General features: G+C 37.5%; 4 protein-coding genes across 7 annotated transcripts in view; 1 reads left to right on the top strand and 3 right to left on the bottom strand.

The window, feature by feature from the left end:
* Positions 1-17771, bottom strand: part of LOC113048471 (B-cell receptor CD22-like) — a 1131192-nt gene that overhangs the window by 558804 nt on the left and 554617 nt on the right. The gene's annotated exons all lie outside the window — the stretch shown is intronic.
* Positions 1846-11114, bottom strand: LOC113048500 (ankyrin repeat and SOCS box protein 15-like). 2 transcript variants are annotated; one of them, XM_026210352.1, is made up of 13 exons: positions 10844-11114; positions 10701-10756; positions 10480-10611; positions 10220-10378; positions 7090-7335; positions 5881-6052; positions 5235-5796; positions 4580-4733; positions 2549-4493; positions 2367-2467; positions 2183-2266; positions 2096-2103; positions 1846-1955 (listed from the first exon to the last, which is right to left on the bottom strand). In XM_026210352.1, the coding sequence occupies exons 1-9, from the start codon at positions 10876-10878 to the stop codon at positions 4324-4326; spliced, it is 1686 nt and encodes a 561-aa protein (XP_026066137.1). In that variant the 5' UTR covers positions 10879-11114; the 3' UTR covers positions 1846-1955; positions 2096-2103; positions 2183-2266; positions 2367-2467; positions 2549-4323. The 2 variants fall into 2 exon arrangements, with proteins under 2 accessions (XP_026066137.1, XP_026066136.1); XM_026210351.1 differs by lacking the exon at positions 2096-2103.
* On the top strand, positions 14591-15835 carry LOC113048573 (NADH dehydrogenase [ubiquinone] 1 alpha subcomplex subunit 5-like). Its single transcript, XM_026210453.1, has 5 exons — positions 14591-14648; positions 15094-15138; positions 15288-15404; positions 15495-15560; positions 15663-15835. The coding sequence occupies exons 1-5, from the start codon at positions 14628-14630 to the stop codon at positions 15762-15764; spliced, it is 351 nt and encodes a 116-aa protein (XP_026066238.1). The 5' UTR covers positions 14591-14627; the 3' UTR covers positions 15765-15835.
* Positions 16918-17771, bottom strand: part of LOC113048455 (receptor-type tyrosine-protein phosphatase zeta-like) — a 31169-nt gene continuing 30315 nt past the window's right edge. Inside the window, exon 30 of the mRNA XM_026210260.1 lies at positions 16918-17447. Within this exon, the coding sequence (XP_026066045.1) occupies positions 17313-17447 (135 nt within the window). The 3' untranslated portion in view covers positions 16918-17312. The remainder of the gene's footprint in view (positions 17448-17771) is intronic.

Genomic DNA, 17771 nt, shown 5'->3' with positions numbered 1-17771 from the left:
TCTCTGTCGCAGTCCAATGGGAAGGTTCTCGTCTGGGTCAATATCAGCCAACTCCTCCTCCAGTTCCTGGAGCTCCTCAGCAGTCAACGAGGCCAACAGCTCATCTTCATCCAAATCCTCATGCTTACTCAGTCCACGCCTGCAGCCGAATGTACTCATGGTCTCTAGTGGTCTTCTCAGAGTCTCAAAAGTCTTGATTTCGGCTCAGTATTGGTGCATCAGATCTTTCTGGGATCTTGTGTTTGGGATTTTTTTAAGTGGTGTAAGTGAGAGTAGGTGCTCATGTGCTGTGGTGTGCAGCTGGAAGAGGTATTAAGAGCAGGATCAGAGAGACGTGATACAAAGCCCATGATGCCATTGCTTTTTTGGGAGGTAGGAGTCATCAGGCAGAGCTGCAAAAAGCATGTGAGCTTACGACATGGTCACAGCGTGGCCTGTAAGCGAATGCTGACTGCATTGTTCATATCCAAAATAAGCAAATAGACTCTAAGGAGATGGCTAGAGAAATGGTAATGTCCTTTATAATATCAAGCAAGGTGGTGCATATGCTTGAATTTGAAACACTTAAGGAAAATCTATTTTAAATTGCTCTGTATGTAATTACTTGTGTTATGACGGTGCATTAAATGAAATCACAATAGCCGCTGACAGTATAGCACTATTAAGTGTTTTTCACATAAATGCTATCATCAGTTTGTTTTAGAACTTGATTATCCAGAATATTGTAGGGTGATTTTAGTTTTTTTCATATGTGCCAAGAATACCACATAGAGCTAAAGTAACACGTCACAAGCTAAGAGTGAGGGGCAGATTATCCCAAGAACGGTTATCAGCCTGGCATGAACCATTTTGAGGATTTAAATAAATCTTCTTCTCTCTTAGCCTTTTACTGGTTTGGTCTCGCTTCTGATGTCATCATCAGGATTAAAATTTGCTCTATTACTGCATTTATCAAAGCATACGTCATACTGTCAAATCCTGACTAAAATCTAGTGAATCTAAAAAGAGACTAAATGTTAATATGGTGTGGATATAAATGGATTTTGAAGTTTGTAAGCTGTCAGGTCATGTCTGTGTGTGTGTAATGATCAGATTTGGTCTTATGTGAACGCTCAGATAAGCTGTTTGTTGTCCCATAGGATCCAAACAATCACGTAAGTCTAGGATCTGTGTTTATTACAGGAGTACAACATCCACTGCATCGACTGGCATTTAATTTTTTTTTTTTTTTTTTTGAAACTGGTCAACAAGTTTCCATGGATCCATGAAAATTAAATATCCATGGTAATATTGTTTATAAACAAATATATATACAATATCAAGAAATAACAGTTACACTCAGTTTAAATTCAGGTAACAAAAAAAAGTTTCAACATTGGTTCAATGAAATCATGACTGAACAGGAGGGTATTCTTAAGTGTTTATTGAAATTTAGTGAAACATTTACATCAAGAGGTTTTCAAACATCAAACAAAATCTACTTGACTTTATAGTCAAAATATAACCTTTAAACAATCTCATCAGACATTTCATAAAATAAGTCAAGAGTGTGCAAACAATGACATTTTTCTAAATGAGTGCAAAAACACAGCACCAGTGCACTGACCCTAGACTTGGCAGATATCATCTCATCTTCAAATGCAATCAAAACATCCACTGGTGTTAAAGGCAATGTCCATTTTGATGGTGATTAATGCCTTCTGTACCTGATCAAGCTCCTTTTTCTAAATGCAGTACGGGGAAAAAAATAGCGTATGTCACATATCATAAAAAATACCTTTATGAGGGCCGACACCATATTTCAGTTTCCATAAATGACAAAGGTATGGAGGATTGCATCGGCACCTTAACATTTGAGTTTCCATTTAAAGTGTTTCCTGTGATCTACAAGAGGCATTGTAGATAGTTCTAGATCTGCCAGGGTCATAGTGTGAAGTATCAATGCCATTATTGTCCTTAAAGAAAAAAAACACAAAGTTAGGGTAGTTGAACAATTTCTTTTTTTTTTATCAGGGCAGTGTATGAATAATTTGATCAAAGTCCAGATTTAAATTTCAGTCTAATAATCAGTATTGTATTGCTACAGGAGACTTACCATTTGTGCTGCAAGAAAGTTCTGGTCATCATTACATTTGCATTAAAAACTGAAGAATTATGTATTTAAAGAATGAATTCTACTTACGTCATTGTGAGCACGTACAGTAGTATTGCCAATAGCTGCTATATTGTTGCCATTAACATCACAAGGACCCTCGCTGCCTTTGCTCTGAAAAGGTTGATTTCAAAAGCATTACAACATTTTATTTAGTATGAGTTTCAAATAGGACAATGTGGAAAGCAAATAAAAGTCTAAAATTTTAACTAACATTTAACAGCCATCATAAACCCTCCTTGAGCCGCTTTGTTCACCGGGGCTTCGGCGGATTTAGTAAGCTTCATTAGCATCACATGGATATTCTAGATGAAACTGATGAGGTGAATCATATACAATGATTAATATCGACAAGTTCAAACATTGTAATATTAGGAATGTGTGTGTTTGCTTTACCAGTAGCTTCAGTTTCTGTGGCACGAGTGATGGTGAGAAATGTGGAAGTCAGCCCTCTTTCTGGTTTGAAAATAACATTTACGAAACTCGTTTGCCAGTGTCCGACTGTGAGAAAGAGCAAAAATGAATCCTTAATTTTCCACTGGTAAAATGGTACCGTAGTCTAAAGCACTGTGTTGATAACTTTGATGTAATGGTGTGTTGGCACATCACTTCTTTGCTAGCTAACATTAAAGGGGGTCGTATGACGTTGCTAAAAAGAAGATTATTTTGTGTATCTGGTGTAATGAAATGTGTTTATCCAGTTTAAGGTAAAAAAAAAAAAAAAACATTATTTTCCACATAATGTGCATTATTGTTTCTCTTCTAAACATACTGTGATGCAGTCTCCCAGCGCAACGAGAAAAAAGCAATAAAACCCATTACAAACGAAACTTTAGTTGCATCCAGTGGTGACATAATTCCTCGTTATAATGATTTATACTGTGTTTTTATGCATTGTGTTGCCATGTAAACATAAAACCATGTCTGCATTTGTGATCTGAGAAACAACAAACAACAAGCGCTAACGTTACTCTACACGGTTCAGAAATCTTGTTTGAATCAACTGTGGCAAATCCTTTAAACATTAAAACATAACTTTAGGCTGTGAGTCAGTAGTGCCAGACTATCCTTGAAAAACTGGAATTGCACCACTTTATAGAAACAAGGGATCTATAAAGGGATCTTATGAACAGTTTGGAACTCTCCAAAGAGAAAGGAAAACTTGAAATCACATCATATGTCCTCTTTAACACTTACACACATTAGGTTAACTGAACTGATTGATTTTCAGGTAAAAAAAAAAACACAACAAAACATAAAACATTCACACTCCAATTTGGGAAAACTTGCCTGTTATTTTCCTTGACCGAGAGCTGTCCTGCTGTGACTCCGTGTCAGTGTGGGATGAGGGGACTTCACTTGACCGAATGAAAAATGCATGTGCATTTTTTGTTTGTTTATTTTTTTATTTTTAGGAAACACGCTTGGATAATATTCTGTCTTGATTAAAAGTAAATAGCTTTAAAAGTCTTTATAAGACAGATTATGAAAGATGTAAAGATGTAAAACCAGTCATAAGGGTAAAGATTTTTATACATCATCTGAAAGATTTGATTGATTTATATACCACAAAACCAGTCATAAGGGTAAAGATTTTTATACATCATCTGAAAGATTTGATTGATTTATATAGAAGCTTTTCATTGATGTACAGTATGCTTTGTTATGATAGTGGAATATTTGGCCGAGATACAACTATTTGAATATCTGGAAGTTTTTAGCAATGCATATTACTAATCAAAAATTAAGTTTTAATATATTTACAGTAGGAGAAAAAAATGTTGGGCATAAAATGTTTTTGGCATAAAAGAATAATCAATAACTTTTACCCATAAGATATCCCCCAGTGACTTAAGACTGATTTTGTGCTCCTGGGTCACATATAATAACCTAGAGCTCTAGGCTATACAAGTGTGATTATTCGGGAATCAATATTTAAAATAAATTATTCAACATCAGGTAAGCTCAAATCAGCCGTAGAACTTTAGTAGATGATTTTCTTTAATCATTAGAGTTAAAATATTTTTAGTAACTTATTCAGATTGACTTCTTAATATAATTAGTTTTTGAGTTCACATCAGAAATATTTGTTGTGTTGAAATAATTTGGAGTTGGATCACTACTCATGTAGTGATTTTCACTGTTAGGTTTTAGTGTAGAGATACATATATCTACTGTTCATCCATTCGGCCGTAAATATCATATTCTTTGTAGAGTAGGAAGTTCTTCAGGCCCGGAGGGAAAGGAACGGTGCTCATGTATTCTGGGTTATTCAGTCGTCTCAGTGTCATACATCTCCTGATAACCAACCTGGCCTGGTGTTTCAGAGAGCGAGGGTTCCCTAACACCAAACAGACATAAAGACATGTTTGTTTATTTTTACATGCATTTTAGGAATGACATGAAAAGTAACCAGACGTGTCTTACTGAGGGTTTCACAGATATCAGGCCACTCCTCTTGTCTCTCCAGAAGACATTGCAGTTTAGAGCAGATGTCCACGTGATTCACGTAATCTAGGAGTGTCTGCACCACCCTCCCCGCCAAATGCGCCATCCATGAAACACTAATAAACTCACAAAACTTCAAACACAGAACAGGGTGCATAATTAGGCCATATATAAATATATACATTCACTAAGAATTAATCGCTAGCTCTTTTTGCATTGTTATATAACTATAATAAAATGTGAGTGCGCACACACAAAACAATAACAGCGCAACATTTATTATGACAATGCATTCTAGAAGAAACCTAATTCACACGGATATGAGTTTGGTTTTAAATGTTTAAGTCGCAGTGCTATATCAGCACGCCTGGTTACGCTGGTTATTGAATAAGACGCATGTTTTTGCGAACGCAAAAGTGGCCCAACACTGCACCGTTGTTTTCTAGCCCCCGAACACGATGCTTTAGAAACAATTTGTTCAGATTGCTCTTGATTTGAGTGTATTATAAAGCCTCTAATTGCAATGTTTATTGCATTTTCAGGGGTTTAGTGAATAAGACTTATTAGTGAATAAGTGCTGCAACTGTTAGTGAATTCACTACATTGTTTTCTAGACCCCAAACATGATTCTTACGGTTACTTTATTCGAATCACTCCTGATTTGGTACGAGATGCTAGCAGCCTCTGCCCATGTGTATGTTGTTACCCAGTTGTCATGGTAACACTCAAAGCAGCTTTCTGCATGGTAACCGTTGTTAAGGAGCAGACGCAGCATCATTTCATCTTTGAGGCAGTATTGCAATGCCGTGGGAAACGCGGTGTCACTGATGACAGAGAAGACACAGTTGACGTCCGCCCCATAGGCGAGAAGAAGTGACACCAGCTCGTACTTCTCAGCTCTGACGGCCACCAGGAGGCAGCGCAGGGGGTCCAGGTCCGGCATCGCACCTGCTTTCAGAAGCATCTCGGCGCAGGTGACGTCTCCATTGCAGATGGCGAAGTACAGCGGGGTCTTCCTCATGTCACCGTAGTTTTCGGAAATATGGCTGCCCAGGATTGGGTTGACGTCAAAACCTTTCTGGATGAGCAGCTCAAGACATTCAGCATGGCCTCCGTCTGCCGCAGAATGAACCGGACTCATCCCACACAGACGGATGGCCTTCTTATTGGTGATGTAAATTAACTTCTTCAGAGCCCTGTCAGTTTAAAGAGAGATCAAATAATTATTAGCGCAGAGATGTTTGGTGAAGTGTGGTGAGACTGATTTGCTGTGCTCTCACAGGTAGTGTCCCTCGTAGGCTGCGCGGTGAATCGGCAGTTGTGAGCAAAGACTGGCTACATTAGGATTGGCGCCATGTTGTAGGAGTAGATCAATACAGTCCAGGTTCCCACAGCCTGCGGCGTCATATAACACACTGTCTCCATTGGTAGCTTGTGCTGTGGCGTCGCCCCCTAGAGGTGAGAGCAAGAAAGACATTCCGTTTTGGGAAATGAACCTTTAAAGCTGCAGTAGGTAACTTTTGTAAAAATATATTTTTTTACATATTTGCTGTCATTATGTCCTGACAGTAGAATATGAGACAGATAATCTGTGAAAAAATTAAGCTCCTCTGGCTCCTCCCAGTGCTCCTATTGCCATTTACAGAAAGCCATCCGCTCCCGGTAAGAAACAACCAATCAGAGCTGCGGTCCGTAACTTTGTTTGTGTTCAAAATGTAGACAAATATATATAATAAGCGAGTACACCATGAATCCATTTTCCAAACCGTGTTTTTAGCTTGTCCTGAATCACTAGGTTGCACCTATAATAAGTGTTTATATTCGGACTATTTTAGATTGCTTCGGGGGTACCGCGGCGGAGTAACCCAGTACCTTTGTGATTCTTCATAGACATAAACAGAGAGAAGTAGTTCCGGCTACGATGTTCTTCCGCAAGACGCAAGCAGTTCTGTTTATTAACGGCTAGAGCGTCAAAAGTTCCCTACCGCAGCTTTAAATGCCTTATAGTTGAGACTGCATATTTAATCAAATTATTCATTTTGTAAGAGTCTTAAAGTAAATAGAATACATTATTTTATGAAAGTAATAAGCTATGAAAATAGCCTATTACTTCTGAATTATGTTTTTTTTTTAAAAACATCTAAAAATGTAAAAGTCTTAATAACATTATAAGTGGGCCTCAAAAATTCTGGGAAGTGTCTGGAAATGTTCTGCTCTTTTGTAACCCTAGCCTTTATGCAGAGCACCAAAGCAGAAAAAAAAGCATTTATTTCATTCTGGCCGATTTAAAAGTTGCAATTTCCAGATTTTTATGCATGACATTTTATTAATAATAAGCTAAACTAAGTACATTTGCACACCAGTAAAAAAAAAAAAAAGATTATTTATAGTATTCATCACCAGTAGGTTACATTTAAATCTGATAAATTATTGTTATTTAATATTAACATAATTCATAATTTACTATAGGGATGGATACCCTGACTTACCATGTTGGATAAGGATTTCCAGTATTTCCGGATGGCCGTACTCTGCAGCGATGCCCATCGGTGTGACCCCATGGCCGTCCCGTCCCATCACCTTCCCCCCGTGTCTCAGCAACAGCATCAGGATGTCCGCGCAACCCACCTTAGCAGCCTCATGGGTGGCCGTCCACTTCTTCAAACACAGCTGCCTCACGAAGGCGCCTCCCATTATCAGTGCATATACCATTTCATAAGAGTTTGCCCTTACAGCTACAAAAGGAAACATGGGAATATGATCCTGAAGCTTAGTATAAAACTCAAAACGCAAAACCATGCATTTTCATGTACTTGTGCAAAACCATAATACACTTTCTTTCTTTCTTTCTTACATTCACAAGCCGGTGACACTATACTGATGTGATGTGATTTAATCCTGCTTTTATAAAGTTGTGCTTAATTTTGCATGTATAGGACAAAGTGCAATTATGGGTTAAATTTAACCCATAATAAAAAAAAATTATAAAATAAAAACATTAAAAAGAAATTGTATCTGTCATAAAACAATTTTTAATGGGTATGTCACGATCAGGTTATTTGTGCACCCCGATACGATTCCACTCCAATACCGAGTCCCGAGCAAATACTTTTATATTTCTATAGGAATTTATGTTTAGTTCATACATTAAAGTTATTAAATTCAATAGTGTGTATACAGTTTTATTAATTTATTTTTTAAACAATACATTTTTTTTATTATTGATCGGCCCAGATCCTTAAGATCAGCTTGGGACATCCCTAATATTTAAAAACATTATTTTAGGATAATTTATGTTTCTGGCTTTGACAATATTCTGTGCCAATTAAACACATTTAACCCAATTCTTAGTTGGCAACTAAAACAAAACAAAAACTTTTATTTCAACTGTATAAAGTGAAGTATTTGTACATCATTTTGTTGTACTAAAGTAATGCTAATTTCTATATAATTTGAATTAGGTATATTGACTCCGTCGTTCTACCCGGGGGACTTCAACGCTCACGTGGGCTGCGACAGTGACACCTGTAGAGGCGTGATTGGGAGGAATGGACCCCTGATCAGAACCCAAGTGGTGCACAGTTATTGGACTTCTGTGCAAGTCACAGTTTGTCCATAACGAACACCATGTTCAAGCATAAGGGTGTCCATCAGCGCACATGGCACCAGTACACCCTAAGCTGGAGGTCGATGATTGACTTTGTGGTCGTTTCTTCTGACCTCCGGCAGTATGTCTTGAACACTCGGGTAAATAGAGGGGTGGAGTTGTCAACTGATCATCACCTGGTGGTGAGTTGGATCCGATGGCGGGGGAGGAAGATGCACAGACTCTGTGGACCCAAACGTATTGTGAGGGTCTGTTGGGAACATTTGGCTGAGCCCCCTGTCAGAGAGATTTTAAATTCCCTCCTCCAGCAGAGCTTCGACCAGAGTCTAACAGAGCCTGTGGACTATGTTCTCCACCTCCATTGTTAATGTGGCCACTCGGAGCTGTGGCCATAAGGTCTCCGGTGCCTGTCGAGGTGGCAATCCCCAAACCCGGTTGTGGACAACAGAAGTAAGGGATGCTGTCAGGCTGAAGAAGGAGTACTTCCAAGCCTGGCTGGCTTGCAGGACTCCTGAGGCAGCTGACGGGGACCACGTGATTTTGTCTCTGCTTTTTGCAGATGAAGTTGTCATGTTGGCTTCATAGGGCCAGGACCTTCAGCATGCGCTGGGATGGTTTGCAGCCAAGTGTGAAGCGTCTGGGATGAGAATTAGCTCCTCCAAGTCCGAGGCCATGGTTTTTAGCCAGAAAAGGGTGGTATGTCCCTTTCAGGTTGGTGGAGAGCTCCTGCCTCAAGTGGAGGAGTTCAAGTATCTTGAGGTCTAGTTCACGAGTGAGGGAAGGATGGAGCGAGAGATTGACAGGTGGATAGGTGCAGCTTCTGCAGCAATGCGGTCGATGTACCTGTCTGTCATTGTAAAGAAGGAGCTGAGCTGCAAGGCCAAGCTCTTGATTTACCAGTCAATCTACTGTGCGTTCCTACTCTCACATATGGTCATGAGCTGTGGGTCATGACTGAAAGGACAAGATCCCGTATATAGGCAGCTGAAATGAGCCTTCTCAGTAGGGTGGCGGGGCGCTCCCATAGAGCTAGGGTGAGGAGCTCGGCCACTCGGGAAGAGCTCAGAGTAGAGCCGTTGCTTCTCCACATCAAGAGGAGTCAGCTGAGGTGGTTCAGGCATCTGTACTGGATGCCTCCTGGACGCCTTCCTGCAAGGTGTTCCAGGCACATCCCTCCAGGAAGAAGCCCCGGGGAAGACCGAGGACACACTGGAGGGACTATGTCTCTCGGCTGGCCTGGGAACGCCTCAGTATCCCCCCGGAAGAGCTGGAGGAAGTGTCTAGGGAGAGGGAAGTCTGGGAGTCTCTGCTTAGACTGCTGCCCCTGCGACCCGCCCCCAGATAAGCGCAAGAAGATGGATGGATGGAGAAAAAAATATGAAAATATAAATAAAAACAAAAAAATTATTAATTTAAAATTTTGCCTATATAAAATCACTTCATTACATTAAATTGTGTAAAATTTGATTGATTGTCATGAGAATAATGGCACAATGCAAAAAAATAAATAAATAAAAGATGTTTTATGATGTTTTAAGACCAGTAAACATCATTAAAAAAAAATTCATAATAATAATAATAATAATATATTAATGATTACATCTTTTTATTAATGCGAAATATAATTTCTTTTTTTTCCGTTTTTTCTTAAGTTAGGGGAAATAAAGTTGTCATTTATTCCTGGGAAAGTAATGAAATTTTAATCCACATAACTTTTGTTTATAATGACATCTGCTTAAAGGGACAGTTCACCAAAATAGTTGACAGTATGACTTCGATAGTTTTTTTTTTCTTTTTTTTTTTTTTCAAAACAATTGAAGTCAATGGTTACCGTCAACTGTTTGTTTACCAACATTCTTCAAAATATTATCTTTTGTGCTTTAAAAAGATGAAAGAAACGTATACAAATGTAGCGTGATCATTTTAATTTTGGGGTGAACTATGCTTTTATTTGCTTATTGAGAGCTGCACCAAGAGACAAGTCTAATTTTATGATGTTTTTGCTGTAATACCCAGGAGTAGTGGCGTCTCATTCCTGCTGTTCGTGTTGTGTGGAGATGCTCCGTGATGGAGAAGAACTTTTACGCCCTCCACATGTCCAGCTTGACAAGCCAGTGTCAGAGCGGTGTCTCCATCAACCGTCATCTCCTCCATGCTCAGCTCATGGGATGCTATCCAGGAAAAAAAGATGCCAGTATATATACCTCTGCTTTATATCGAGCTAATTGTGAGTCATTTATACACACTCTACCACAGACATGATTCCACTCACCCACGAGGACGTAATCCAATACACAGACATCAGGCTGGATAGACGCTCTGTGCATCGGTAGCCAACCCCTGCTGTCTCTTTCCTTAAAGGCATCCCTGTACTTCTGCAGTATTCTCAGTGCAAACACATCACCTGAATAATATTACACACCCATATGAGGAATATCATGCCATTGGACAATCAAAACCGAGCATTGATATTTCGGGACATGTATGGAGTACCTTGATCTATTGCAGATAAAATCTTGAGGTTTTGATCACTGGCTGTTTCTAAAGTCCTGCATGAGAGAATGTGAGACTTATTTGAAATGCATATATCATTATTAGTTAAATTACAAATATATTGCAAAAGGTATTGTGCATACCTTGTTGTTATGTTCAAAACAGAGACTGCATGCATCTTGGAGGCTCATTTGAATAACAAACCCAATCAGCTGATCTTCATCTATTTATTCCACGTAGTCCATTGTAGTTTCAGAGCTCAAAAAGATGCAACACAATGCAACTCCAATCTCGATGAAAACTTGTGTCATGCAGATGGATCATAAAACACAGTTGTCACTGTTTAATCAGAAGAAATCCAATGCACCTTGAAGAGCTGTGGAGCAGACTGAGTGTGTCTTCACCGGTCCTGGAGGATATATTTAGTGCTGACGCACTTGTGACACTCAAAGAATGTGAGTCACTTTGACACAACAAGGCAAAAAGGTTTTGAGTTCCATCACATGTAGTGACTCACAGGCACACATGGTCTTTAATTTGCTTTCTTAAAACCGAGACAGAAGACATACGAATCTGCACAATACAGATACAAATACACATTATCTGAATCGGGATTGTTTCATGATGTTCAGCTTTATGTGTGAATGTGCAGGTCATTATTGCTTACATTCAGTCTTCGATTGAATATTTGGAAACAAAGTCATTTAACTGATTTGATTGTTCATGTCTGTTAATAATCTGCCCTTTTAAACATCTGCCTTTGGCAGAATCTGTTTTGCACTCAATAAATTTGACATTAAAAAAAATGTAAACTAAAACGCAGAATGTTATGGAATGGATATGCTCGTTATTTTTATTTAGGTCCACTTAGGAAGTTTGATGACCTTGAAAAGAAATTCCAGGCATTTGACCTTTTAAAATACAATGTAACTCTTTTTTTGTAATGTTAGATGTCTATCTTTGCTCATATGTACCCTTCATTAGATGTCTAATATAATGTATAAAGTTTTTACTACGTGACACCAACAGCTTATATAAGTGGAAAAACAGCAAATCCATCTAGACTTTCCTGGTGGGCCGGAGCTCTGCAAAGTTTTGTTCCAACACACATACCAAGTCGTCCTCAAATAAGCCTGAAGGACGTGGTCAGCTGCAGCAGGTGTGTGTTGAATTTAAACTCTGCAGCTCTGGCCCTCCAGGAGTTTGACTCCCCTCCTCCACAGCAATGGCAACCTCATTTGTTGGCACTAGGTGGCGTATTTACAATGTAGTAAACTCTGTGTAGCTTTTGGGTCACAGGAAATAACGCCATTATGTGTTAGACATGACCAACTTACATAAATACATGCTCTCACACCAGGGTTTCAGAACAAGGGTTAACAGAATCACTGTTAAGTTAATAAAAGAAAGAATCAGTGTGTTAACGTGCTCCCCCTTGTGAACAATAAGTGTATCTGCATTATTGCATGAACTTTAAATAGTCCAGTATTTAGTTCCAACCCTGGGTAAAAACAGCTGAAGCAAGGTCTTCGAGACGCTAGAAACTTCCAGGCTTGGACTGTTTTGTAACAAAACAGTCCAAGCCTGGAAGTTTCTAGCATCTCAAAGACCTTGCTTCAGCTATATATGTATTCAATAAAGCCTTAATCTGAATAAACTAATTATTTTATTTTATTAGTCATGTATGTGTTATCATTTTGACAAAGTTTTTCCCATTTGTGGGATTGTTTGCACATATGCAAAACACGCTTATATGGAGAAAAGCATTTTATGTATGTAACACAAAGGATGCAGATTTCATTCTAAAGAGTCCTAAAATGATTTCTGCAGAGATGAAGCAGTGAAATTCAACATATACATAAACATTGATTTAGTAAGGGAAATAATATAAACAAAAATATAAAATCTTGTAGTGTGCTTCAACTACAAAAGTCAACTTTTGTTAATCTTAGGAACACAAATGAATGAACGTTTCTCATGTTAAATTGAATCTGACTGAGTTGCTGTTGTTTTGAATGGGGTTTTTCTTGAGAATGTTGCGTCTTGTGTTGAAAAACTGTTAGCAATTGTCTGATTTGAACAAAGAACACATCATATGATAATATATGGCAAATAACAAGCTGCAGAGCTACAAATGTTGTGATGTTTGAGTGGGTTCTGATTGTTTGATTTCCAGTTTAGCTACAGCATTATATTTAACATAAGCAGATTTGATCTTAAGACTCCATGATTAAAAAGCAATGCTTTTGAGCCACTGAATCTGACAAAGTCCATATTGTTTTGAATGGGTTTTTATTGAGACTTTTTAAAAAGCACTAGAGCTTTACTGGAATAGCCTCCTTAGATTCACAACTCAAAAGTAAAGACATTTGCACATCTACATGCCGAGGGAGTTCAGCAAGACAGACAGCAAACGGTAAACAAGTCTTATAGATGAACACTTTTCAGGAAAAATCTGTTTTAGGCTTACAATCAGGGTTAGGTGCTTCAATACTCTTGTTAATCAGCTATCATTTCACACTGCTTTTAGCAATAAATTATTGGTAGGTAGGGTTAGGTTTATCGGTATGGATTGGGTTAAGTTTATATTTTTGGACAATAATGTTGATCCAGGACCAACAAAAGGTGTTGATCCAGGAACATGTAGGCCTATTACTTTGGCAAAATCACGTCGACTCACAACTATTACTTATACAGTTAAAGTTACTTTTTAAAACAGAGAATGAAAAGTCTGCCAAAGAAAGCGCAACATCACCCGAATACTCCAGCAGACACATTAAAGCCCTGCTTTGATAATAATACATCAATACAAACTTCAAATGAGGACTGCGTCACCACTAGGCGGCGCAATCGGGTTTCTTCTTCAGGCTGCTTGACAACATGACGCGTGACGACAGTCACAACAACAACACGTGCAGATCCTGCAGATGATTCAGTCTTAAAAGGAGGATTTTGTCACATTAACTAGAATCAGAGGAAAATTACTGCCCTCCTGTGGTGACGGTGTGGAATTGCAAATTTGCTAATTATTATAATTTTTTTTTAATTCCCCCCCCCCCCTTTTTTTTACAATAATATTCAGTTCCATCACACAAAGGCACAATGTAAACAGGGAAACGCTGCACATCTCAAAGCATGTAAAACATAACAATTCAAACTGAATACAAACATAGCAACTTATAAAATCTTTTTTCTCATAAAGATTTTTTTGTCTATAATTTCTAAAAATATATATCTGTATCTATCTATCTATCTATCTATCTATCTATCTATCTATCTATCTATCTATAGAGAGAGAGAGAGAGAGAGAGAGAGAGAGAGAGAGAGAGAGAGGGAGAGCATTGATTTACAATTATTTGATAAATTATTGGATTACATCAGCTCCTAAAAAAATATTTCCTAAAATAATAAAAAAATATATCTAGTAAGAAAAACGGAACCACCCTCCTGTGGTGAGTTTTAAGTATTAATTAATGCTGCAATTAATTTAAGACGTCATTTACAACGATTTTATTTATATATTTAAAATAATTTCGAAATCACGTTTAATAGTGCCAATGCTAGAATAGCTACTTTTAAGTGTTGTTGTGACATTGACTTTGTACAATATTTTTGATTCATTTTGTTAAAATAGATTTACATTGTTTAAAAAAAATAGTAATTTAAAAATTACACTATTATTATTATTACATTATTATTAGTATTAATATTATTTAGTAAGACGAGGCAGACGAATTTAATTTTAAGAGATTCGTTTCAATACGTAACAGATCGTTTAAAAAAAATCCAACTTCAAAGCGCAAAAAAGTTATGTAGAACCTATTTACTATTACCTTAAATAATGTTTTATTAATAATATAAGCCACGGACGTCACACTCGGCCGACGGAAGTTGCGTCGTTGGAGCGCGTCATCATCATCGGTTGACATGGCTGGTTTGCTCAAGAAGGTACGTGCGGAGGTCATGAAAATATGTTATTAAAAACTATTGATATTCATCCGTGAATGAAGCTTGGTTCTAAATACTGAAGTGTTTAAATATATCATCTTTTTCTGCACGTCTAACCCCAGCGTTTACATGTATTTAAATGCATAATTCGTGCTTTGTTTTGCTCGAGGATTATGATGATAGCTGTTGTAATGTAATGAAACCCGAACCATCGCCATCCTACAGAAAATAGGGGTTATAATAATACAAATGATTCGTTTAGTGGTGTGATGTCTATTTGAAGCTATAAATGTCATGCATTGGAAATCAAGTTGTGCATTTGACACTTATAAGTGAAACTTGTATGAATATTGTTAATGTTTAAATGTCGAATGGCTTTATTGCATACATTGTTTTGACACGTGTATGCATGGGAATATGCATCTTTTGATCGTCTTATATTTAGACCACAGGCTTGGTTGGCCTCGCTGTCTCCCACAATCCACATGAGGTGAGTGTTTTGATCTCATTTTTATAATTTCCATCTTTACTTTCATATACGATCAAGGTGTTTTGTTTGTTGCAAACTTATGTTTTAAGTTAGAGGACTTGTACGTATCAGAATGCTGTCTATTGAATCGTTGCTTTCTTTCCCCCAAGCGTCTTCGGATTCTGTACACAAAGATCCTGGGCGCTCTACAAACTATGCCTCAGGATGCTGCCTACAGGAAATACACCGAGCAGCTGGTCAATGAGAGGCTCAACCACGTCAAAGCTGTGAGAAATCTGAGACTTAGGTTTAAGTATTCATACACATATTGATATAAGAATCCTAATTTCTATATATGTGATTTTTTTACTATAAAGGAACCAGACGTAGAAAAGCTTGAAAAAAAAATCAGCTGTGGACAGATTGAGGAGGTTATTGCACAGGTGAGATGATGTAATAATTAAAGATCGCAAAGCCTGATTTAGGAGAACTGAGTTTATAGAGTGAATACAGCGTGCTGTACCTCATCTGTCTGGTGTCTGCAGGCCGAGGCTGAGCTGGCTCTGTCCAGGAAGATGACCGAATGGAAACCGTGGGAACCTCTCGTAGAGGAAGCACCGGTGAACCAATGGAAATGGCCCATCTGAAGTCCTCATGATGTTCATGTACATATATCATGTTTATATTAAATACTAAAGAAATAAACAATGTCCATTTAGGTTGTGCGTTTTCTTTTTTACCTTTTTTTTTTTTTATTGCAGCTGATTGTCAAAGATTGAGCTGGAAATGAACTTGCTATGAACTCATATTTTCCAGTACATACATACATATATAGGAAATATAACATAATTTACCATTCTTTCAATTTTGACCAGGCAATGAGAGGGAACATTTACTCCGAAGAAGGATCTTTTAGCTAGTTTAGGGTAAAATGTATATGTGCATATTATAAAAAATTTAATTTGGAGCCTTGTGCTTAATGAGACTGAGGTCTGACTCAAGCTCCAATTAAAAACAAAAAATGACCAAAAATAAACAATCAATTGAAAGGCAAATAACATGCACACAAAATGCGATTTTTTTTGTTTTTGCATTTTTATGAATTTGTAATCTATATTGTGCCTAGGAGCTCAAATTAACTTTAATATTTTGACAAAGTCTCTCAAATATTATCTTGAAAGGTCATAAAATCTGAATATATAACTATAATACATTACTCATCAAAATAAATAAATCGGTACGTAATTAAAGTAATTATTTTGGTTAGTTGACGTGCCTACAGACTTACTGACATCATTATTTTATGTTAAATATTATATGTAGTCTCTCGAATAATCGCACTGCAACACTTTTACACATAATATTTCATTTCACCCACTTTCATTTTGTGGTTAGCAGTTTGGAAGCTCGGTGGAAGAAAATACAACGTTTAGAAATGACAAACACTCGCAAATGTAGAAGAAATGATGTGCGTGGAAAATCCTGGTTTGTTTATGTTTTACTGTGCTTGCTTTCTTGTCTCCAAGTACGTTCTGAGTTAATGCTTGACAAAAAAGGCCTAAATGATTAGACAGTTTAAATAAAAGTTGATAAACATGGAGATATAAAACTGAATGCTAATGAAATGACAGATTTAAATCTAGAAGGATGCGCGTATTACAAATGAGAAATGTACGAAAAAATGTCTGTTACAACATATCAATATCAAGTTAATTCAGAAATTACAAAAAAAAAAAAAAAGAAACATTCAGTTTCTACAATAACTAACATAGTAAAAAAGAAGAGCTAGTCATAGAAATGTATTTTGGTCTGTTGGTTTGGCCGATTGTTTTATATATTAGAATCACACTCATGAGGCTACATTCAAGAATGCTATTATATATCAAAGATTTACCCCCAAATAGATAGCATATTAAATATTTTACCCTGCTACTTATAAATATTTCTTCAACAATTATGTCTGACTAAAATCTAAGACATCACCAGCAATACAGCAATCACTGCTTTCCCAAAAAGTAGAAATTTTGGCATTAGTTACAACAGAAATATTATATCAAAGCATTTTATAAAGTACAAAGGTAATGAAAAGGCACAATAAAAGACCGGATTATAGTATATCCTGTACCCATGTAGTCTGTGTAGAGACTTCATAAGGGTTTTAAAAACGACTTTCTCTTGATTTAATGTCTGTATATCTACATGAGCGACTCCAGGCTTTCCAACGGGTTGGCGGGAACCGTGCCGTTGTTTTCCGAGTGGTGAAGTGCTCTCTCGTCCTCCTTGGTGCTCACCAAACTCAGGATAGCTTTATAGAGGAACTGATAGTGATCCTGCACACACAGGAAAGATGTTAAAGGAACAGTGCACCCAAAAATGAGAATTTACTGAACTTTTCTCACCCTCACTCCATCCAAAATGATAGTAGATGAGTTTGATTTAGAGAAACGTAGCATTGCATCACTTGCTCATCAGTGTATCCTCTGCAGTGAATGGGTGCCGTCAGAATGAGAGTCCAAACAGCTTGCAAACACGCAGCTCTTCTCTTCATAAGATGTTAACTGATGGACTGGAGTACTATTGTGATGTTTTTATCAGCTGTTTGAACTCTCATTCCGACGGCACCCATTCACTCCAGAGGATCCATTGATGAGCAA

Source organism: Carassius auratus, chromosome 29, assembly GCF_003368295.1.
Source record: "Carassius auratus strain Wakin chromosome 29, ASM336829v1, whole genome shotgun sequence".
Classification (NCBI taxonomy): Eukaryota; Metazoa; Chordata; class Actinopteri; order Cypriniformes; family Cyprinidae; genus Carassius; species Carassius auratus.
Note: the sequence above shows the minus strand (reverse complement) of the source record. Positions and strands in the feature narration are given on the sequence as shown.